Raw genomic sequence first — 23,673 nt, forward strand, 5'->3', positions numbered from 1 at the left:
CATATCATCAACATAACAGGGATAAGGCATCTGCTGAATGTAGATGCCTGTCCTCTCCCTGGTGCCGGTGATGGCTCGGGTGATTCCTTGTTCAATGACATCCTGCAGGTATGAAAACCCACCCCAGATGTACCGAAGGTCCTCAAAGGGGTCCGCCCTGGGACCAGGGTCCCAATATCTGCAAAGAAACATTCACATTTGATATTTTTTTTTTTTTTTCATTTAGCCTTTATTTATCCAGGTTAGTCTCATTGAGCCACGAGAACTCATTTTCAAGAGAGACCTGTTTAGGGAGCACATGGTGGGGGTTAAGGGCCTTGCTCATGGGCCCAGGGTGGGGCGAATGAGGGTGGGGGCAAGTGTGGGTGTTTCACCTACCCCACCCACAATTTTGATGTTGTCGGGCCGGGGCGTGAACCGGCGATCTTCGGATCACAAGCCCACCTCTCTAACCTCTGCGCCACCACTCCCCCAAATATACATGTAAAATATAAAACCTAGGAAATCAACCAAGTATGTGTGTGTGTGTGTGGGGTTATGCCATCCACTTACCCATCTTTGATCTTGTTAGTCCTCTCCACATTATCGATGTCCATACGAATTTTGTAGTTGACATTGGGAGGAAGGTCTGTGCTGTTGTTACGAGCAATGTCAGGGAACACAATCCCAGCCCAGAACTTTTGGTTATTCAGGAGACCCATGGACTTGTTGACCAGGCGTTCCTCGTTAGCAACCGCCTCCAACTTATCCAGGTTCACACACTGAAGGCAGATGACGGATATGTTAGTTTTTTTTTTAATTTGACCTTAAAGGAAGAGGTTTTGCAATAGTAATTGTTGACAAAAAGCCAGATTAGTAAACTTTTAAGTGAAACAAAAAATATACTCCAGAAAGAGTTGAAGGTTTGACAACCTGCAAGATAAAATAATAAAAATCCCTTAAAAAACGGAATGAGTTTATCCTCAACAAGTCATCCTGCTCAATAGAAGATTGTTTTTCACAACTATTATTTAGAAATTGAAAACATCTATGACCTTTTACCCTTTTCAACAAACTTGTGTGCTTTGGGTGGACACTGAGTTGCTAACCAGGCTGGAATTGTTTATCGGTTTTATTGAGACCTCCTACAGTTTTGACTCTCGTTTAGTTGATATAAGCCAAAAAAGCTCCCTCATTCCAAGAACGTGATTTGCCAATAAGTTCAGAAGACATAAAGTGATTGAATGCAGCATAAACACCACAAGGCCTTCACATGGTTTATAGTGTGTGAAGCATCAGTTTATAAACTTTATATGATCTCCTTGTCAAGTTAAACATAGCCAGTGGGTTGTTCACAGTGCTGCTAAAAATTGGTTAAGGAAGTTTCAGTGTTTTAATGTTTGCGTGAGAAAGATAAATGACTGATTTCAACTGTTTTGCATTATACACTGTGGTGAAAGGATAAAAAAAAGAAGAAAGTGAAACACATCTAATTTTAAGGTGGGATTTGGAGCAATGCAATACAACTGGCTGGAAAATGTGTAGAAATATTATTAAGCAATGATGCAAAGCATTTAAGAGAGAGTGAGTCGTGACAATAAAATTACATGCTCTATTTTTTATTTACTGAAAGAACCATTGTAATGTGGCTTTTCCTGTACGTGTGTAACACACTGACCTCCATAAATTGTGAAATGGTCCGTATGGCCCGGTCGGTCTCGTTGAAGACATCTCTCCAGGTGTACGCTGAACCTGCAGGCCTGCGGAACTCCGATGCTTTGGATAGAAAATTTGTCACGTCCGACACGCTCCACTCAGTCCCACTGAGCTGGGCGTTCAGGAAAGCTGCACTGACGTTGCTTTGGAGCAGGGACTAAAAAAAAAAAAAAAAAACTGTTTTAAAATTATTTTCTTATTTAAAACAAAGTTTCATATAAAAACATTCAAGTAGCTCCGACTTAAAATTTCAACTTTGAATGTGATAATATCCATTACTATAATACAGTATAAAATTAGGCTGCATGCTGCATGTTTTTTTATCATTGTATTTGCACATATTATAGTATATTATATATTTACTACATATACTATTCAGTGGTTCCCAACCCTGGTCCCTGAGGAACACCATCCTGCATGTTTTTGTTCCTCTGCTCCAACCCACCTGATTTTAATGAAAGGGTGATTAACAGGCTTCTGCCGAACTTAAGGAAGTAATTAAATCACTGAATAAGGTGTGTTGGAGCGGAGAAACAAATAAAACATGCAGGATGGTGTTCCTCACGGACCAGAGTTGGGAACCCCTGTATAGTATATGTTGTATATATATAAAATATACTATAATATATGCAAATACAATGATAAAAAACATGAAAGCATGCGGCCTGATTTTACAGTGGTTTGTAATTCTGATTGCAAGCCTCTTCTGAAATTCCTCATCTCTCTTGCAGTTTTCCTGGTTTTAGACAAACTTCTTTTGTAACAGATACAAGCTAAAACTGCCAAAACACTCAAGTGCAAAACTTTGGACAACTTATTGTGTGAATGCCTTTATAGGCATTCACACTATAGTGATTGTGTTTATATTTAATTTCTGTTTGCAATAGTTTTACTGGGACACTTTCCACCACTAGGTGGAGCTTTTGCAATTTACAAGGAAAAAAAAAAGAGAGAAGTTGTGGTCAAAACCAAAAAATTAACATCAGCCATGATAAGCTACAGGCCTGCTCAAATATCCACTGTGTACTCTGCTTTATGTAATATACTAAACAAGTCCAGGCCTTGTTTAGATATTTAGCTGCATTATAAAAGTTAGCTGGTGAATACTTAATGATTTTAACAGGCCAAGTTTATGGACTGACATAAAGTTGCTTCCTGTGCCTTTATTTCTGCAACTTTTTAGTTACTTCAATCTGCTGGAGAACAACCCAAGGAAATTAACTTTTCTTTCTGAAAATAAGGATTACATTAAATATATAATTATACAAAAACTACACAGATGCCCTCACGCAAACCTCCCATGTAAACAGGAAGTGTGGCACGAACACTGTTGTGGAGGCAGAAATTATGTCAGTGCATCTTCTTACCCTGACCAAGTCCATTTCTTCACTATTCTCCATGAAATTCCAGAATTTGGGCCTCATTTCCTCCCACATACCACCAAGGTCTCTCAGGACACCCAGCTCCTGGAAGGTCTTATTAACCTAGAAATCACATAAATGTGTTTTAACTTTATTGCTTCAAATGAGATTTTTTTCCCCCCTGTAACCGTTTTTAGCTGTGATGGGTCACAAATACCTCATGGATGATCCTCTGTGTTGCTGGAGTATCTGGGGTGTACAGGATCTTCCCCATGAGAAGAGGTTTAAGAGCTCGCCAGATCATCCTGGAAATGGGGCTGGACTCCAGGCCTTTCATCAAGTTGTTACAATAAGGAGCTATAAAATACAAAATTATGTTGCGTGTTTCTTTCTACAATGATTAAAAGGCAACAAATGTTGAGCTTTGGATGCTTACTGGAAGAGTTGTCATAAGTAGAGACTGGTTCACTGTCACTGTCATTGCCATGGTGTCCAAACAGCGCCTTGTAGTTGTTGTCTTCATACCAGTTGAGAGACTTGATCTTGAGGCCACCTCCCTCTGGATGCCCGCAGACGATACGTGACACGGCCTCGTACATCTGCTTTGGAGACCCCGTTGTGTTCGCAGTCAGATACAGGATCTCCTTCCGCATATCTTTCCAACTTTTCATGCTGGAAAGCTGTTGAGAGAGAGACAAATTAAAAAAAAAAAGTTATTTTTGACTTTGGTTTAAGCGTTTATTTAAAGTAGTGTGTGTAGCTAGACTTTTTCTTGAAAGAAAAATGTCTGAGGTAGAATATATGTCCACATCCACTATCATTTGTCACAACAAATCTGAAGCAGACATCATCGGCACCTTGAGTGGTTTGCTAAACACGACAAGTCAAGCTCTGCTCTGTGGGGTGGAGACACTTAGCACTTGACTGTCTGCCTGACTAAGATACCGTAAATTTACCCACTAGTCCCAGTCCTGTGCGTGTGTGAGGGGGTCTGCATCATTATCAAGGGGCTGAGTCAGATAACACGTAACACAAAAAATACGTATGCAACTTCACAGCACGTTGCACGATTGCAAATGGACTTCCCAGGACTTGTAGTTAACTGCTTTGTTTTTATTCACTCTGAAAATATTCAGAATAATGCATGAAATGATTCTTTGTTTTCCATTTAAAGGAATTTTAGGAGTTAGAATAAAACCCAGCACAACTCTTATCTTTGTTTGGGGACTTATAAATTAATGCCCACTCAGATTTTATGCTTGAATAGCTTTCTTTGTTGAACTTTTGTCTGCCACCATTACAAAACAATATGACTTTTTGTCTTGTTGCTATTGCCTAAAGAAGAACTGGATGTAATATAATATCCAGTTAGCAGTCATATGCATTGTTACATCATTTAGCAGGGAGAGAAGTTTGGTTCATGACAAGGTTACTGTAGGTCAAGAGACAAGTCAGCACAAGTTCCCTAATAATGTCTCCAAACTGGTCAACATGTAATTATGACACCAATTCGTGTCAGGAAAGGAATGAAAGGAGGGGTTTGTGTGTCTGTGCAAGTAAAACAAAGGAAGGATGACACAAGAGGGGATTCTCTGATACTGACACGTGAAGGAAAGGGCAGCAATTAGGCTTACAGTAAGTATGGACCACGTAGGAGACAAATGGAAGCTGAGAAAGTCAAACATTTTCCTGTCAGGATTTGTTGATTATGTGAAAAGAGAGAGCTATACGAGCAACTGCGGGAAATGGTGAGTGGGAGATGAGACTTGAAAACAAAGGAAGATTTGAGAACAAAGAAAGGTTACTATCGGTCATTCTCCTAGTAAGTAAACCACTGCAGGCTCCACAAGTGGAGCGTCATTGTCCTGACATTTCTCAGTGCGCACACACTCAGCGACATAAAACACACACAAAACACTTACGGGCAGGATGATACCTAAACATACTGCTGATCACGGCTGTTTCATAACAGGTCACGCTGTTTTCTTTTTAGCCTTTTGTGTAGCTTCAAAGCTAAAGCTGTCCATTTTACAGAGTCCAGTTTTTATTTGGTCCTATTAACGTCAACACTCATTTCAAACAAAGAAAGTGAGACTAAAAGTCTGGATCGAGGAACATTGTAAACAGTTACCTTGCAGCTGAGCCTTCAGCTACAGTGGTGTCACTTTGCTTCCTGTACTTTCATGTGCACAGATCTGAGCGAGATACTGAAACTCGTGTGCGTGTGTGTGTTTACAATAAAAGTGTTCTGTATTTGGTTTATGTGACTGACAGTGTAACGAAAAGGCCCCAAGCTGTGCTGATGTATGTGTAAATACAGTGTTTCTTATCTTCAGAGGAAACTTTATTATCCTGACAATTTATTGGTGTTAAATGCTCAAACGTACAGAGAGCCCTGTTTTAACTACTGTTGATGAAAACACTATGTGTGTACAAGTGTTTCCACTTGTCAAAATACTCTTTGTAGGTCTGAGCGAAGAAGTATGAGTCTGAGGGAATGATTCATTCCCTCATGAGCTAATGCCTCAGTAAAACTGGTAATGTGACTGGGTGAATAAAACATAATTGCGTGCTTGTAGATGCACGGACTCACGCACCTGCTCCCACACATTTAGAATATTCCAGGGACACGGATAGGCAAGCAGAGGAACAGGATTGTCCTCTAGTAACCTCACACAGGCTTGGCTGCGAGGTTACTATAGTTCAAACCTCTGATCAAACCCTCAGCTATTTAGATCAAAGGAGCTCAGGAGCTGATCATACACTTCTTATTGTGAACATATAAGAATATATACTGTACATGTCTTCTACATTAATGGAAATTTATTTAAAAAGTATATACCACATGTTGCTCAGAGCAGGAGACAAAAGCCTTCATGAGCATCAGAAATGTTAAGGAGAATGTACCGTATTTTCTGCCGTACACGTCGCACCGCCCTGTAAGTTACATCAGTCCAAATATGTCTAATAAAGTGGAAAATCCATAAATATGTTGCTTGCCATATAAGTCACATCTATTATGTGTCACTGCTGATGCGTCGCGTTTGTTACGCGTCACCGCTGACAACCTGGAAATATGGGTCAAAAATCGATTGGCTGCCAAATGGCGGCTGCGGGAGCGTGCACGGGAGGACTTTAACAAGATTAACACTTAAAGACAATTATTTGTTTGCTCAAAATTATAGCTAAGTTGTGTCTCAGTTTAACTTTTCCTTAATAAATGCACTTTGACAGTCAACAGTTGCATTTCAAAAGCAGATACGCGGAAGTAGAAGCGTGCACGTGAGGACTCGCTGTGCATTTCTTTGAAATTTAACAATATAACCACGTAAAAACAATTATTTATTTGCTTGGTTTTATAGCAAAGGTGTGTCTCAGTTGAACTTTTACTTAATAAATGCACCTCAATGGTCAAATTAACTGCATTTCTTTGGGGCGGCGCAGCAAAAACGAAGCTGATTTGCCGGTTGCTCCAGGTGAGCTGGCAGTCTGTGGCAAGCCGACTGTGTCATTAATAGCCACTTTTACCTATTACATGATACAATGGCATGCCATACTACTCGACTGCCATCTAGTGGCTGAAAATGGTAGTGTTCAATATTTTCAGTCAGAATTAATGAAAACGGTCATATCTCAGCCAAAAATCGGTTTATAAATATGGAGAAAAATCCATAAATAAGTCACTTTGGCGTATAAGTTGCAGGGCATGCAAATTATGCAAAAAAACACGACTTATAGGGCGAAAAATACGGTATTGAGAATTTCTGTAATTGGGGTTCTTTCTAATCCACAGTAAGAAATTTTCATTTGGCGATGCACTCACTGAGTTAAAAACATGGAAAAGTGGGTGCAGGGACCTTACAGGAAGTATCTTACTGGGATGTGACCAATTAGCAAATGTCATTAATGAGGGAATTCCTCGAATGTCTCCAAAATATCTTGAGACTTTTGCGTAGATCTTAAATTTCTCATATGAGTCGCAGGCACTCAGTCCCATTGCTTGAGTTCCCAAGATGTGTGCACTAAATTTTTCTTTTAAATAGTCAGTCTTTACAGGCATCTCCAATTTTGACATCTACACTGACATAACATCTAAGGCAAATGTGCACGTCTCAAAATGATGCAGGTAATAAAAAATTATTACTGAAAAACTGCCCAAATCTGTTTATCTTCATTTCAAATGTAGACTCAAGCAGATTTGATGTTGTTCATGAGGTGGCTGCCAAGGTGGGTATGATTTTAGCAGAGTGGACAACAAAATAATGTTTCACGACCAAGAATGCAGTTTTGCCAGCTACTCACTATTTTTGAACTAATACACATCAAATATTAAAATAAAAACAATTTAGATGTGCAAGAATGACCCAAACATACATTAAATGTTTCCATTTATTATGTTCTTCACGTTTGGTAATGCTTGACCTCTCACACACATCGCCGGTATGTGAAGGAAAAACATGAAGCTCGGAGTTGCAACATTTCTGGTTGGGAAAATAATAAAAAACTGTTTAGGTCAGGTTTTATATCTGCTTAGACGGGAAACTCAAACACGCATACACATACACGCATGCACGCACATGCACACTTTTTTTTGTTTTGCCACATCAGCAGAACTTGAGCCTGAGAGAAAGGGAGTTGTGTTGTGTTTTGCGATTATGCACAACCTAACACTGCTTCTTTCCTTTCTCAGTGCATTCCAACAGCTCCGACTGTTACATTAGCTTAGGTCAGCCATGTGTGTGTGTGCATGTGATAGCATGCTGTTTGTGTAAAACAAAGAGGACAGTACACCTGGTGGATCACTGAGTCAGGGCTTTTTGCAAACGGCTACACGAGCATTCTACCCAAAATGCCAACCTTTAATTAAGGTTGGCAAAACATTAATCTACAACTAAATATATATCATTTTAAACAAAACAGGTATTTTCTCCATAGTAAAAAAGCACGCCCAATGACAAAAAAGGTCACATGGTGCAAAATAAAGATTGAAGGCTTTCATTAAAAGGGCTGAATGTTAAAAGATTTTATAGAAACCTACGACCTGTCCTGAGAGCAAACCTTTGGATCACCAAAACTTTCTACTTTTTAAAATCCAACAAATGTCACAAATCAGTTTTTACAACTGTATACAGTACATTTATGCGGTAATCTGGTAAATATCGCTTTGTCCTGTTTAGAGGCATCTCTACATGTTCTTATGTACTTGATGAATGAGTGTGAGCTATTTACCTCCACAGCCAACGCTCCAAGGCTCTCCAGAAGGTTGCCGGTTGCAGCAGAGACTTCCTGAACAACTTTGGGATCTGACCTCACATCTCTCTGTCAAATGAAATGGTTCCATTAATACAACACAGAGTATTTTCAGAAAAGAAAACGTAAAGATATTTATTTTAGTGTTTACTTTCTGGTAGCCCAGGGTGTGTTTGTGGGTGTCTGAGTGTTTTCATGCCTGACATAAGATCTAGCAAAGGTGTCACTGAAAAGCAAGCAGCCCTCTGGGAAATAAGAAATACTTTAATAACTTCTGTCTCTTGACTCTTCTATGCTCACTTTTTTCTTGTCCAAATATTTGATCACTCTCCCCCTGTTCTACATGTTGAGAAGGATGAGAGTTGTGCAACAGTTCCTGGTCTCACGATTTATGCTATTTTGTCAACGATGAAAAAATGTCCACTATTGCATTATGTTTTTGCAACATTTGGACTCATTTTAGGGATAATGTGTATTTTAGGTGAATCCCCAACAGAGCCAGAGCTTATTCTCAGTTCTGTAAAATGATCAAAAAAAGACATTATTTTCTGTGAGGTAGCGAAAAAACTAAACAAACAAAATACGTAAAACAAATATAATATAGAGTAATTTTCTCCCAATCTTCAAACGTTCAGAACATTTTGTTCACCTCTAGCCTTCTTTCCCTGTCCTGTCTCACATCTAGGTCAGAGGGTTCTGGGAAGTGGGAGGGCTGTCTGGGAGCATGCATGCACAGGAGAGGCAATGCTAATTATAGATGAAAGAAAAGCTGATAAGGAAACACGTGCAAGAAAATAAGCAATAACATAATGCGTCGTTGAGAGAGAAGAAACAAAAAGAATGGATTTACTTTAAATCAACAACTTTAGGTCGATTTTTCTAAATGATATTCTGCCGATGAGACAAAAAAAAATGACTGTCTTTCATCGCAAACTGACAGTATCACAGCTAATGGCTCATTTATTTTTGGAAAAAAAATGGGAAGTTATAATAGCAAAGTCAAAAATCTGACAGATTGTATGTAACACTACAACTCAGACTCACCTGAATTGGTTTTAGGAAGTCCAAATTGGAGAGAAAGTGGATTTGAGCTTTGTTCAGCCAGTCAATGGACGACTTGCAAATGATTTCTTGGGTTAAACGGGACACATTGTGGTCAGCGATGTGGACAAACTCTTCCAGGGGGGTCACGTTGCAAAGGTCTTTAAGATGAAATCCAAAACCTTTGGTGAGCACCTAAATAAAAAAAGATACAATAAATAAATATTTAGAATTTTATAAAATGCACACTTGTGCTGTTTTGATTTTAAAAAGTCATGCTACCACACTGTTGTAATTGCAGAACATTCTGCAACTAGAAAGTTCCTGGAGAAACTATTGACGGGGACTGCCACATGGCGGCCATTTAAAATTTTTGATTTTAACAGTATTATGTGTTGGGGTTCGCGCTCAGCTACCATCATATTAAATTTCAACTTAAAATGGCAAAAAAAAATTAATTGATTTATAGTCAATATTTTTCTTTTAAGCTTTGGTGGCCATCTTGAATGTTTTTTAAATTCATTATTTATTGGGCATTGCTCTCAGCTACCAACACACCAAATTCCAGCTTAATCTCTCTAAAAATCGCTGATTTACAGTATTTTTCCTTTTTAGCTCAGACGGCCATCTTGGATATTTGATTTGCAACTAGAGTCTATGAAAAATGACTGATAAAAATGGCATTTTTGTTTGCAAATTACGTCGCCGTGGGAACTTGAAGCGCCAATAAAAGTAATAGCACACATCATGGTGCCGAGCTGGTCGTTTTGATATTACATTTGTGGGGGTACACTTTGCGGTTCGGGCTGCATTAAAGTTAATGGAAGAGTAAGATATAAAGTTAAGAAACCCGAAGTCAGGTGGATAATAACATGTGGCTGCCTAACTAAGCAGTCCCCAACTAGAATAAATAAATAAATGGTTTTATGTTTCAGATATAGCGTTATAATTAGTTTGACTAATGGTGCCTACATAAAAACACAAAACATACCTCCCTTAAAATTTGTTCTTGGCTCACTTAAAAAACTGTTAAGCTTCAGCCAAAAACCAAAAATTCCTTACATGAGAATGAGAGAAGAAAAAAATGCAATGATATCAGAGAACAACAGTGAAGTAAGAAAAGTCAATACTGTGATGTGTCTTTGGCATATTAAAAAGCCTGTTTGGACAATGTTCTCAAACTTCTAAGAAAATGGTAATAAATGACAAACTACTGTACATGACTCATGATCTGAGATGCAATACTGGACGCAAGAAGTGCAGCTGCACCTAAAGAGACAACAAGATGTTCTTTTCTGAAACGTGAGTGAGAGAGTTCAAGGACTGGACAGAGGCTCCTTTTCCCTGTGACGGAGTCTAGACGTTTGCCAGAAATAGGCTTTCACTCACTCGTCTCTAAATGTTTCAAAATGTCCTTGACCATTCTATGGTATGCCGTCATGTCTATTAGACAACATAATGCACACACTCGCAAACACATACATCTGATAATCTTTTCACTAGAAAAACACCAGGGCTTACAGTCAGCTTGGAGGATTAGGACTCATACTAATCATCAGATGGAAAATTCAAACACGTTTCTCTTTCAGAGGTTTTTCTAATGTAATGCCAGTGTTGTGTTTGCTACAACATAAAGCAACATCGCTTTTATGTTTCTACAGCAATAAGTGTATCAATGATTGGATGATAGCTTTTGCTCCTCTGTTTAAATGATGCGTCTGAATGTATGGTTTGTATTCAATCGATGTCTGGGTGAAGAGAGTGAGTCGGACGCTGTAATGTGTTTTTGACTTCGAGCTTCTGCCTCGGCACGTGAGGGGAATCGTGGGGGAGGGGTGTAGAAGATAAGTCATGTGATTCCAGCATCAGACAGCGATGCAGGGATGACGCGACTATCTGGGGTTGGAAGTTGTTGCTGAAGTAGAACAAGGAAACAGACTCGGTTCATGTATTCAATATGAGTTATGTAGATATACCTGATTTGAATGGAATAAGACAGGTCGTGTGTGTTTTGTATCCTTTTAAGTAGTAACGTGCAGGGAGCTGCTGGGAAACAGATTACCTTGTCAGCTGAGGGAAACTGATACACTGGAATAGAAGGATGAAATTAGCCAAGTTGAAAGCAAAATAGAAAACTCTTATCCACCAAAAAAAAAATACAGAAAACCAGATGAGAGGTGTTATTGCCTAGATACACCCACCCCTCCACTCACTGAGATTGTTCTCTTTAATAAAGGCTTAACTGTACTTTTGCTGAATCCTGTGGTCCAGCTGACTAAAGCAAAGGTCATTAGATTCATGCGCAGGCGCTGCGGTCAGGGAAGTCAAGTTATCTCGTGAGTGATGAAGGGGAATTTTTTGTTGTTCATTTCTCACCTTCTCCAAGTTGACTTCAGCCTCTAGGATTTGTCTCAGGGCGTGGCGAGGAAGTGATGCATTGTGGTGTAGAAATTCAGAAAGGGTCTCATTGTCTCTCAAAAAGTCCTTCAGCTTAAAGCCTGGAAATATACATAAACCCCTTCAGTTAATAAATTATTATACTCACCTTAAAAAAGACAGTTAATGTGTAGCAAATGTAAGCTTGCTTTAAGATAAACTCAATTAAACAATCAAACTTAAAATGATACATACAATTCAACTAATTCTAATGTTCTCACATACAGCTCAGTGGTCCTGTTTATTTTCAGGCTGCACCATATTCAAAGTAATACATCAGTAATTAATAACATAATAGCCCCAAACCATCAGATCTGACTGGGTCATGCTTGGTTTTATGACCATCTCACATTGGGTTGACTTAAAAAAAGTAATCAGTTATAGATGGATATTTTGAGTTTCAATAAAATCTATGACATTTATCAATGTTTTGCTAACAGACAGGTAAATAAACTGCATGCGTACACACACACACAGGCAATGATTACCACGAGAGGTGGGCGATATTGACCAATTTCAAGCCACATCAAAATTTTGAATACTGTTTACAGACAATCCGTCTTCTCTGCACTCCGAAGGCTCATTTGCACTTTCAGCAACTGGCTCCGTTCAGCGGCGCCGTTTTAGACTCTTGTGCACACGCACACTCAAAGACACACAGTTCCCACTTCTCAACTCTTCGTTTTACGGTCAGCAGAGGTTACTATAGGACAATAAACTTTGGTCCAAATACTCCCAACCCAAACTTCCTTCCTCCTTAAAATTTTTCCTCGGCCTGAGGCATACTTTTCTCACCCCATTTGCTGGCTGCAGAGATCTAAAGGTTGTATTTTAAGTTAGCAAAGCTTGATGCCAAGTGATCTTACTCCCCCAGATTATACACACATTCCTTCACTGCCTTTTAATCATAAACATCAATCATCCTTTACAAAGGATACATGATTACTCGTATCTCCTCCATCATATTCTGCTTCACTTTGTTGGTTTCTCAAATACATCACTTAGATTATCTGCTGCTAATTCTCTATCATCACATACTTTTTGACATGGTTGTTTTAACCATCGTATGACATTGCACACACAGGAAACACTTTGCCTGAAGTGAACACTCCTTGGGAGGAAGTGAAAGAGAACAGCGTGTTCCTTTCCTGTCTGTTTGGAGACACGTTTTGCCCCCCCTTTCTACCCCGCATAGCTCTGCACAAGAGTGTGTGAGCCTTTAGCTCATTTTGAGATGAGATGGTGCATCAAACATAATCTGTTTTCATTCTTCTCTCTCTCTTATGTACCTGTGCAGCCTCTGCCAGCTGTCTCTGAGTGTTTATGGTTTTAATTCTCAATGGTTACCAACCAGGGAGTCCTAATAGGGTCTAATCAGTGTCCCTGTAGGAAGTCACATCTCCCACTGAACTACAAACAAGGGTCCCTGAGGTTCTACAAGTCTCTATGGAGCAACATTGAATTTAAAAGATTAAACTGTAATTTGATAAGCTTTATCTAGGTGTTATTATCAGTATGTGGTCAACGTTAAATTCTTAGAAACAAACTAATTTCAGAAGACAACATACATGTCTATGCATGCTCCCCGTGCTGCTCATCTTCTTCAATATTCAAACAAAATGACATCACACACCTTGAAAACCCGTGTTATCACTCGTCAGACTTGTCTTTGAGAATACATGATCTCAAATTAGTCCCAACCGTAACAACTCAAGACGCTTAAACCAACAACAAAACAAAGAAAGCAAACTGCAATTTATAAAAATTCATCAACTCACATAATGGGTTCAATAAATAAGATGTTGAACTTTATTAGGAAATTCTGTTTTAGTTTATTAAAACCAAAGTTTTAATAAATAGTGCACATACAGGACCACCACTAAGTATAACAACATGAAAGTAGACTTTTAGATGTGCATATATTTTGCAAATACTCATATCAGTTCCTCAAATATTCACATATCTACTAAATTCCTGAGTTTCATATATTCACTGTCATGTTTTTGTCAAATGCTAAATGCTGTTCTACATATCAGAGATCCATTACACCCGATAAATAAAATTAAATCCACGGAAATATTCCAAAACATAAGAGTTAAAGGGTTTTCTAGCACAGTAATACTTCATAAGCCCCTTTTCATGTTAGCCTAAATCTAAATTGCTGACTCGATCTATTACTGAATTATTAACCAACATGTGAGCAGCTCCACTTTCTGCACTTTAATCCTGGCTTTTTTTTTTTTTTTGGTAAGTCTTTATCTTGCAGCAGCAGCAGATCTGTTTGCTCAACGTTGCATCATATATGATACCCTATTACTGTATATCAGAGCATTCCCTCTTGTGGATTAAATATATAGAAAGGCTAATGAGACTGAGTACTATTAAACTGTCAATTTAGAAAAAAAAAATTGTGATAACACGTACAGATGCACAAAAGTTGCTTTACACCAAATATACGTGGCCCAGCTTGAGGTTTTCTGTGGCCACCAATGGTTTTGTGCAAACATGTATTTTTCATACAACCTTAAGATGAACATAATATTTCATGTGTGGAGGTACACAGAAACATACACTTAATTCTGTCTATTATTTTAAAATACACTTAATAAATAATATACAAAAGAGAATTCTCTTAAAAAAAAACAACTAAACTGTGGGCAACAGTAAGCTGGTTGTAGCAGTCGCTGCCACGTCTTCCAATTTCCTGCTGTGTAATTAATTATGTACAGTGATGGACAATTTTTTTCAAGTGGCTAAAAATCAACCGACCAATCGGTCTACTTCTAGAACAAAAAAAAACAAAACAAAAAAAAAAAACCCCAGACAGAATAAAACAATTACTGCTCAGTTCATTCTAATGAAATTTCCCCTGAAGACTGTAGATGAGATGAAGATGAACTACTACTGGAATCCAGTTAACTGGAAAAAGACAAAGAGAATATCCCACAACATAAAACAGAAAATAAAAGACTTAAAAGTTCCTGGAGAAACTTATATAGGGACTGCAGCATGGCGGCCATTTTAGAGTTCTGTCAGGCGTCTTGAATGAAATAAATGGCATCTTTGTGAACTGTCGCCATGATAACTTGAAACGACAATAAAAGTAATAGCACACATCACGGGGCCGATCCGGTCGTTTTCATATAAAATTTGCGGGGGTACACATTGCGGTTCAGTCCACATTAAAGTAGACGGAAAAATAAGATATAAAGTGGATAATGATAGGAAGAACAAATTTTGCTGCTTTTATCCATTAAGGTACAGTGTATGTGCAAATCTTGTTTGGCTTTAAGGAGCTCATTACACAACAGAATGAACGAACTCTGGACGAACTGAACAGACAATAAAGAAGAACTTTGTTGTGCTTTGTTGCATAACTACAAATAGAGGCCCTATTATACTCAATGTACAATTATAACTGTATCAAAAAATAGCTAATGCTCTCCTATTATGAGAAACTAAAAGGAAAGCTAATGGAACAAACAAAAAAACAGGTGGCTTAATTAGACTCATTTCTTTTTAGCAGCCTTTGAGCGTTAAAGATAAATATAATGGAGTTAAAACAAACTGTAAAAATGGTGGAGAGCATTTCAGAACAAACTCAAACAGTATCAATCATTAGAAGTACAATTCTTTTAATAGTTCCATTATGTTTATCTTTTGTACTGGTTGTCTTTTTTCTGGTTAGACCAAAATGACTCATTACTTTTATCACCTCAGTAAATGACAGAAGCTGAACACATTGCATTTGTGTTAGCTTAGACACAGAGCTCCACACAGCTCCCTTTCCTAATTTATTTATTTAATCAGAATGACGTCATTGACAAGAAGTTCATTTGGAAAAACAAGATTTTGGTGCTATACAGAAACCTTAATCACGATCACAAATCTAAAACCGCCTTTTGAATGTTGCTATAAAAACTACAACAAACTCTCTGGGATGAGGACAGGAAGCAGCAAAACTCCAGTGACGACAAACTACACACTTTATGCTTGGATTAAACTGTGATTGTCAGGGCGGAGCACAAATTTCCCGTCTTTCATCCCCACCAGCAGCACGTACTTGTGAAGAAATGCGGCATCCGTTGTTTGCTGGGATACTGGGCCACCCTGGTTGGTAAACTGGTAGTAAAAACAACCGCCGCTGCCTTTCATGTAAAATGACTTTTTCCCTGCAATTACTAACGCTACATCTACGCTATAATAATTATTAGCTGTGCCTACTACACTGGAAATCTCATTGTGTGCTCCATTAAGTGCAGATTAGTGCATCAAATGAATGATTATTAGGAATAAGATTATTTAAGTCACAATAAGGTTATTAGTCCACACATTAAAAAGGACCCAACACGCAGAAAAGTAAAGGCATATCCTTACGAGGAGTGTTCTTCTGAAGCTTCCTGAGGGCTCTCAGCAGACCTTTGTAGCCTTCGTAGCTCTTATCATTCTGAGTGTACAGTAGCATCTTCTTGGCATCATTAATCAAACGAGAGATTCTGTTGATAATGGAAAAATGAAAGACGAAAGACAAAAATCATAATCAGACGTAATGTTTACAACGCTTGAAGAGACAGGAAGATATCTGATTTGTATATGCACATGCTCCTGTTAATGTCCAAAATATATTGTTGATAAGGAATTATCAAGACTGCTCAGGGCACTCATTAAACAGATTTTGAATGTCAGAAAGTTTTCACTTTCTGGATAAAGAAAAGATAAACATACAAGTAATGCAAAAGTACAAAAGTACATGAATATCACTTTAAGGATCTTACTCACATGGAGTCATTAAAATTTCCCACAATGCCCGGACTCTCTCCTGGGGTAGGATTACGAAAGCAGGGGTTGTTGGCGTTACAGATAATGCCCTGTACCCAGGGAAGTGTACCCGCTGAGGGCATTGCCTTGTTAGGGAAGTGACCTAGAGAAATAAGCAAACAATTTCCATAATGAGCTTCAAGTTAAGTTTCAGTAAAGTAAAAAAAAAAGAAGCTATTTCAAGTACTAACTAGAATAACTGGGAGTCCTTTATAACTGAGTTATTGCTCAAATGTTAGGTTTATTTAATAAAATATTAATCCACATTACTACATAAACTGTATTTATATCATTTATTGGTCGTGCTGAACCAATATTTGATCTGTTTTCTTGTTTTTACACCTCCTGTTGCATTTAATTTAGAATATTATAAATAGTTTTTGCTGTTTGCTGCTGTTAATTCAAATAAAGAGAACAGTTTTGCTACGCTCAGTCACTGACAAGGCAAAAGTTGTGAAACCAGCTGCACCGTTTAACGATTCTCTACCCGTATAGCTGAAGGTCTTATCATGAATTCATAGTGCAAACAAATATTGACAAATCCCACAAATACTTGGATGTCAATAGCAAGGACCTCAGATAAACTCACATGTCAATCTTTCCTTGAAACAAGAAGAATGTGCTTTTCCTAAAACATGACTAAGAATTATTGAAAAAAAAAAAAGATAAAAGAATTACAGAGGCTAGTAATATTGTATGGATATCGTAAAAAATATAAAATCAAGACAAAACACTAAAACCAACTGCCTTAAAAAAAGCAAGAAATTTGTAGTTTTATGGTTAAAGCTTTAGAACGGCCACACTTCATGCTTGTAAAGATTTTGTGATAAATACTGACTCACATTGATGTTGTTCGTAGGGTGGATAATGTATTCGAACCGAAATCAGGATGAAAAAGATGAACAAAGGCCAGATGATCTCAATCAGCAGCTGGATCTAAGGCAAAAAGGATAATAAAAAGGCATTTTTTTCAATATTCTTGTGCACAAAACTCATAAGTTCATTAGCCTCTACTAGTAAAAAACAATTGATGTTTCCAATATTTTAGAAATACACAAAATTATTGTTTTAGGCACAAAAAAGCAGGTAAATGTTTGCTCATCATCATGAATGTGTGTAAAGTATGGGGGTTAATAAGGCAAGACACAAAGTAAGTTAATTGAATACAGCTTTTTCCATCTGGACCATATGCCTGCAGAGCTTCAGCTGCCTGATTGAAAGAGCACAGCAGACGTGCAGCGCGGTGGATAAAGAATAAAGCTGATGTCCTTAAAAACAGACTGTATCCCTTTAATGGAAGAGACTGGGCTGAAAGTCACACAACCACAGCTGTCACTGTGAGCTCTGCCTGATGGAGAAACGGCTTAATTGTCTGCAGATGAGCCTCTCCACGTATAAAGAAGCACTGCGCTAAAGTTGTAGCTTGAATCAAATTAGCATAGCAGTGAGTGTGTGGGCATCAATTAACAGAAGATGGTAAAAATGGGTCATCTTTACAACTTTGGCTTAAAGTGTTACACATTTTAACAAAAGTGAAGAAGACTAATTCGTCAGAGCTACCCACTCGAAAGACCATTTCCTCTTTAAGTATGAGCTGCTTTTGAAAGGTAGTGTAGAGATTATTATTATTTTTTTTTTATCAAGTCACAGGAAATCAGCAGTCTTGTGAAATCATCCAAGAGGACAAACACCCCTCTTTATTTTCTGTGGCTTTATCTAAACTGGCCTGACTGTCATCATCGTTGACTCTTAATTTAAGACAGCATGGCAAAAGAAAATTAAAAGTTGAATGAAGTTACAAAGCAATTTATTAAAAAAAAAAAAAACAGCAGCGAGAAAATGATACACCATTATCAATTCACACATTTGAAGGGCCCCCTGTTATCATTGTTCCTCTAAATCAGGGACTAACCCCCCCCCAAAAAAAAAACTTACAGTCTGTCTCCGTCGGTAGGTGAAGTTCTTCCACAGCAGCAGCCCCAGCTGAGTGGAGACTGCCATGTTGCCGTCTTCCCAGCCTCACAGAGCAAACTCCAGCTCCTCACTGAAACGCCACAAAGAACAAGGTCAAAAACTGCACGACTCAAAACTGGCAGTTACCAAACCGCACTTTTTTATTGTGATACGACAGATTTTAACATCATTTTAAAAACAAAGAAGTCATATTAAGATAGTATTTCTCACGAAAGTTGACGCAAAAGATCATTTTGAAAGCAGAACAGAAATTTGTCACATCAACAAAACCCAAGGATACAAGGCAGTTTCATCCAGTTGATTCAATGTAGAGTCAAATAACTTTTTTTTTTTTATAAAACAAAATGCGGAAAAAAACACAAACTGCTGCACAACAACCAACAAACCAGGCCACTTGTAGAAGTCCTAAAATACAGCATGAGGAACAAAATACATTCAAATGCTTTGAGAAAATAACGACGCGTCACCGACTGAAACGAACAAAACATTCACCCGGTAAAAAAACAGCAAGAAGAAGCGAATGAAGTCGAGCTCTGACTGGGGAAGGCTGGCAACTCCGGCAAATTCTGGTCAACTTAGTGTAAGCTCACCAGTCCAAAGTTCAAGCCCTTCATGGGGGAGAATGAGTGGGTGGGGGGCAGTTAGTTTTCCCAGTATCACGGCAGAATTAACTCAGTAACACATTTGAATTAGGCACAATAAAACATTTTATGTAAATGTTGGAATAACTTATGGAGCAAACTCCTTACTTTCCCTTTGTTTACTCCGGATCAATCAGTTTTATCCACAAACTTTTGCTGATGTTGTGTGGCTCGCCCATGTTTTCTACCCTTTTTTGTTAATTCAATTTGTGGACAAAAGTCTTTCATGAAAGTTTTATCAAGTTGAGGACCAAGTTCTTATGCAAATTGTTCTCAGTACACAACCTAAATCTTAGTTCTTCCAACATTTTAAAACAAGCTTTAATTGTGATGATTAGTTTAAGGGTAAAACCTGATTTTTGTCCACTGAAAGAATAAAGGTCATCCTGTTTTTCATGCTGAATGTCCTTACAGAATAAAGCTGATTGGCTTTCGGGGACGGTCAAACCAGATCAGTCAAGGACAGAGTGATGTCCAAACATAATGTGCTCTACTGATTATTTAACCTGTTGCAAAACCTTCTAAATCAAGACGTTTGTAAAATCGTCTCATAAATTAATGAGAAAAACACATGTCACCATTTCTGGGTGAAGACTTGCAGTCAGATGACAGCTTCTTCTTCTTCTGTTATGAATTAATTGCAACAGAGTGGTAAGATTCACACACACACACAAAAAAAAAGAAAAAAGTTTGTGTAAATATTAAACCAGTTAGCTCTTTGCACACATTCTGGACTGTTGAAAGTTTTGCAACAAAAAAACTAACAGGAACTTTGGGCTCAAGGAACATCACAGTGACCCACCACATTATCTGCTGTCCTGATGCGTGTTTTTTTTTATCGCGTTTTTTTTTTATCGAGTCATGAAAGCCATTTCACAGAAAACATCCCACAATCTAGAAAACATCTGTTTATTTTACAAAAACAAACAAGAGCTCTAACCCCCTTTACTCAAACATTATATAACAGATGTACAGTTTTGTAGAATAACGAGGAAAAATATATTGCCATATCTTAGATCAGTGTATATGACTAAAAAAAATGAACAAAAACATGCAGTGTGCTCATTCAGATCATGTTGTTTTGATATTTTTGTGCAGCAAATGAGCCAATCTGTATCTCCCACTAATTCCAGCAATGTTTACAAGCAGTCCATTTTGAGAGCTGCTTTTCTTTTTGATGGTTTTATTGATAGAAGATGTGGCAGACATTCTAAACGTGGTTTGCATTGAAATGATTATTTTTTTGCTCAATGGGCAGCTGTTTGAATTGGTGCAGCGCTAGTGCGCCCCTAGTGGTAACACACAGGAATAAAAAATCACATTAAATCTTGTTTACCATCATTTCTTGCTCACGTGCTCAGAGGCACATTTCACCCCCCACTCAACTTCATTGTCTTCATAAAACACACGATGGTTCATTCAAAGTGACACCTTTCAACGTGAACGCAAACCTTTTTTATTTAATTAGACATAATTAAGATGAGACATTTTAGTTTTTTGTGTAAAAGCCTTTTTTAACCACAGCTAAAAAAAAAAGAGACGCGTGCATTTCGATGACGTAGCTGCATCGCAACAGCCATGTGTTAATGAAAACACCACAAACAATAAATAAATAAAAACGACTTTATTCTAGACCGTTTTTATCGAAGGGGAAAAAAAAAAGGTAAAGAAATGAAACCTAGAAGAGTTCGCTGCCTTTGAAGATAATCTTTAACAATTAGACCACATGCCATTAAAACTATCAAAAAAAAATCAACTCATGACAAATGACTTTCGTTCTAGTCTTTTCATTGTTCCGTTGAACTGGGGTTACTGTCGTTCATTCGGGTAAAGATGAACCACACAATCAAGTCAGACAAGTTGAAGCGACGTGCCACATGACCAGCCCTTCAAAATAAAACTACTAAGATCAATACTTGCCATTTGCCAAGATCATTTAACTAAAAATGATAAATTTCCACGGGACTAAGGTAGCTAGACACACATTAAAACGCAATTACAGCGCACAAATATATTTATAAATGCGTCCAACTTCACGGTAAATAAGTAGGAAGCAACATTGCAACAAGTCGACTTTTATTTTTTTAGGTGCATTAAACCGGAAGCGTTGCGTTATGCTAACTTGATGCTAGTCCCATCTAACTCCAGCCAACGATGGACAAAAAAAAAAAAAAAAAAAAACGCTTAAAGAAAATTAAAGTTCACTTGTCATTATTTGAGAAGTACTCTTTATCTATTATAATAAGTCGTTTTTTAAGTATGCGACGTCAAAATGAAGAAAAATTAACGATAATTAATTACATTTACAAAGCGCAGATTTCCAGACGAAAAAAAAAAAAAAAAAAAACGTTAGTCCCCCGCAACAATTTTTCTACAATGAAACTAATAAAGCACCATTAAACCGTAACAATAATATGTTCGTGATGCTAAACTCGCATTCTTCCCACACAAAAAAATTAACCGACCTTAATCTTGTGTGAATATTCCCTTCTTCTCCTCTCATAAACTGCAGTCTCTTGTTCCAGACGGTTGAAAAAGTGTCAATAAATTACGTTCCTCGGAGGTTGCGGTGCCTCTCCGTGCTCTGCCAGTGTCTTACCAAGAGTGTTTTTTCTTCCCCGCCAGGCTTTTATAGCTCAGCTCGATGCGGAGCAGAGAAGCAGCATAGAGAGGTAACTAACGGTCACCGTTTGTTGCTGCTCCCATATAAGGCAAGCACGTGCTGAGGCAAAACATCTCTTAAAGGGCCAGCGACACTTTCCCGCGTCACCCGTGCACCGTGCTACTTTAGCAAAGTTGTTCAAAATTGTGTTTAAAGTTCGTGTTTTTACTGTGTGAGTGTTGTTTCGGCATTCACGCCATTGTTTTCAACACCTAAATACCTCACAACACAATCTACGTTTTCAACATCTGACTAATTTAGCCTGTTTTCAAGAATTTTAACCATTCAAACATAATTCAGCCCATTCAAGAGAAAATTCGGCATGTGTAATATCCTGATGCGTGCTCAATAATCCAGGCAGTAAATATAACAACGTTAAGTCAGGTCCTCTGGATGGATCCTTTTTGCTGAAACATTTTGTCTTTCATGCAAAAGACTTGTCAGTCTGAGGAGCTGCAATAAACTCGGTCTCATAAATAACTCATTTTCATAGTGGATCAACCAGTTTGCTGGTGACAGCCAAAACTAGCTGTTCACATGATAAAGGAGGATCATCAGCCTAACAATGGATTGTTAGTGCTCTGATGGCTGTTTCCTATTCACGGGGAGCTGAGTGATGCATTAACAGCATTGTAAGAGGGGGACAGTTGAACACGGAGGCCTCCACCCCTGTTTAATGATGGACGGTTTCTTTTCACAAAGATGGCCTCCTTCACTCCTCTTTCAAACCATCATTCCTCTCTATCAAGGATGTGAACATCTTCATCCCTGAAATAGTGACTGCTGGCCTGGAGATTAAACCACACAGTCTTGGCCTGATGATGTTGCTCTTCTGTGCTGGACCATCCTTTTGGCCAGTGGCTGTTTGGTTTCCCTGATGTAAGACTGATCACCCTCCTGACACTGAACAGCATACACAACATTATTCTGTTTGTGCCGGGGGACTGGATCTTTGGGATGAACCAGTCTTTGCCGTAATGTATTTTGGGGTTTAAAAGCCACTGGGACGTTATGTTTAGAAAATAAATGTCTCAGTTTCTCTGATACTCCCTCAACATACGGAATGACCACTGGTCTGGGTCTGGGTTCCTCCTTTTCACCTGTTGGCTTACTGGAGTCCTGTTTGGGGTTTTTCTCTGCTTTCAGGAAGGCCCAGTTAGGATATCCACATTGCTCTAGTACCTGTCTTGTGTGGGATTTCTCCTTCTGCCTGGCTCCTGAGTTAGTGGGGTCGCTGTCTGCTCTGTGGTACAGAGTCCTGACGTCTCCTAACTTGTGCTCCAAAGGGTGATGGGAGTCGAACCACAAACTGGTCTGTGTGGGTGGGTTTGCGGCACACGGTTTGCATCCATCAGAAACTGAGACCTCACAGTCCAAGAAAGCCAACTTGCCATTTTTACATCTTCTCATGTGAACTTGATATATTTATCCACAGAGTTGATGTGATCAGTGAAATGTTGGACTTCCTGAAATTTAATTTTAACCCAGGTGTCATCAACATACCTGAACCAATGACTTGGTGGTGTCCCTGAAAAGGACGTCAAGGCTCTTTTTTCTACCTCCTCCACAGGTTGGCAGCAATAGGAGAAAAGAATAGCTTTGTAAGCATTATCTTTCACTTTAATCAACAGGACCTACAGTCTCCGGTCTCAAGACTTTTTAAATTTTAGTGTTCCATGTGTAGGAGCAGAAAGGCTGAAGAAAGCCTTCTGCTTTTCTGCTCCAACCTCATGGAACAATTTGCAATTGAACCTTAAACTTAGAACTCTAGTATCTCTGAATGTATTTAATTCCA

General features: G+C 38.4%; 1 protein-coding gene across 1 annotated transcript in view; it reads right to left on the bottom strand.

Annotated features, from left to right (window-relative positions):
* LOC119422387 (phospholipid-transporting ATPase ABCA1) overlaps positions 1-21,888 on the bottom strand; it is a 34,751-nt gene extending 12,863 nt beyond the window's left edge. Inside the window, exons 1-14 of the mRNA XM_037689752.1 lie at positions 21,682-21,888; positions 18,537-18,645; positions 17,444-17,537; positions 16,563-16,704; positions 16,161-16,279; positions 11,724-11,845; positions 9,351-9,542; positions 8,286-8,375; positions 3,493-3,736; positions 3,274-3,413; positions 3,063-3,179; positions 1,658-1,852; positions 553-761; positions 2-178 (exon numbers count right to left, since the gene is read on the bottom strand). Coding sequence (XP_037545680.1) covers positions 2-178; positions 553-761; positions 1,658-1,852; positions 3,063-3,179; positions 3,274-3,413; positions 3,493-3,736; positions 8,286-8,375; positions 9,351-9,542; positions 11,724-11,845; positions 16,161-16,279; positions 16,563-16,704; positions 17,444-17,537; positions 18,537-18,602 — 1,907 coding nt within the window. The 5' untranslated portion in view covers positions 18,603-18,645; positions 21,682-21,888. The remainder of the gene's footprint in view (position 1; positions 179-552; positions 762-1,657; positions 1,853-3,062; positions 3,180-3,273; positions 3,414-3,492; positions 3,737-8,285; positions 8,376-9,350; positions 9,543-11,723; positions 11,846-16,160; positions 16,280-16,562; positions 16,705-17,443; positions 17,538-18,536; positions 18,646-21,681) is intronic.
* Between the last annotated feature and the right edge of the window lie 1,785 nt (positions 21,889-23,673).

This window comes from Nematolebias whitei, chromosome 16, assembly GCF_014905685.2.
Source record: "Nematolebias whitei isolate Nwh7 chromosome 16, NemWhi1, whole genome shotgun sequence".
Classification (NCBI taxonomy): Eukaryota; Metazoa; Chordata; class Actinopteri; order Cyprinodontiformes; family Rivulidae; genus Nematolebias; species Nematolebias whitei.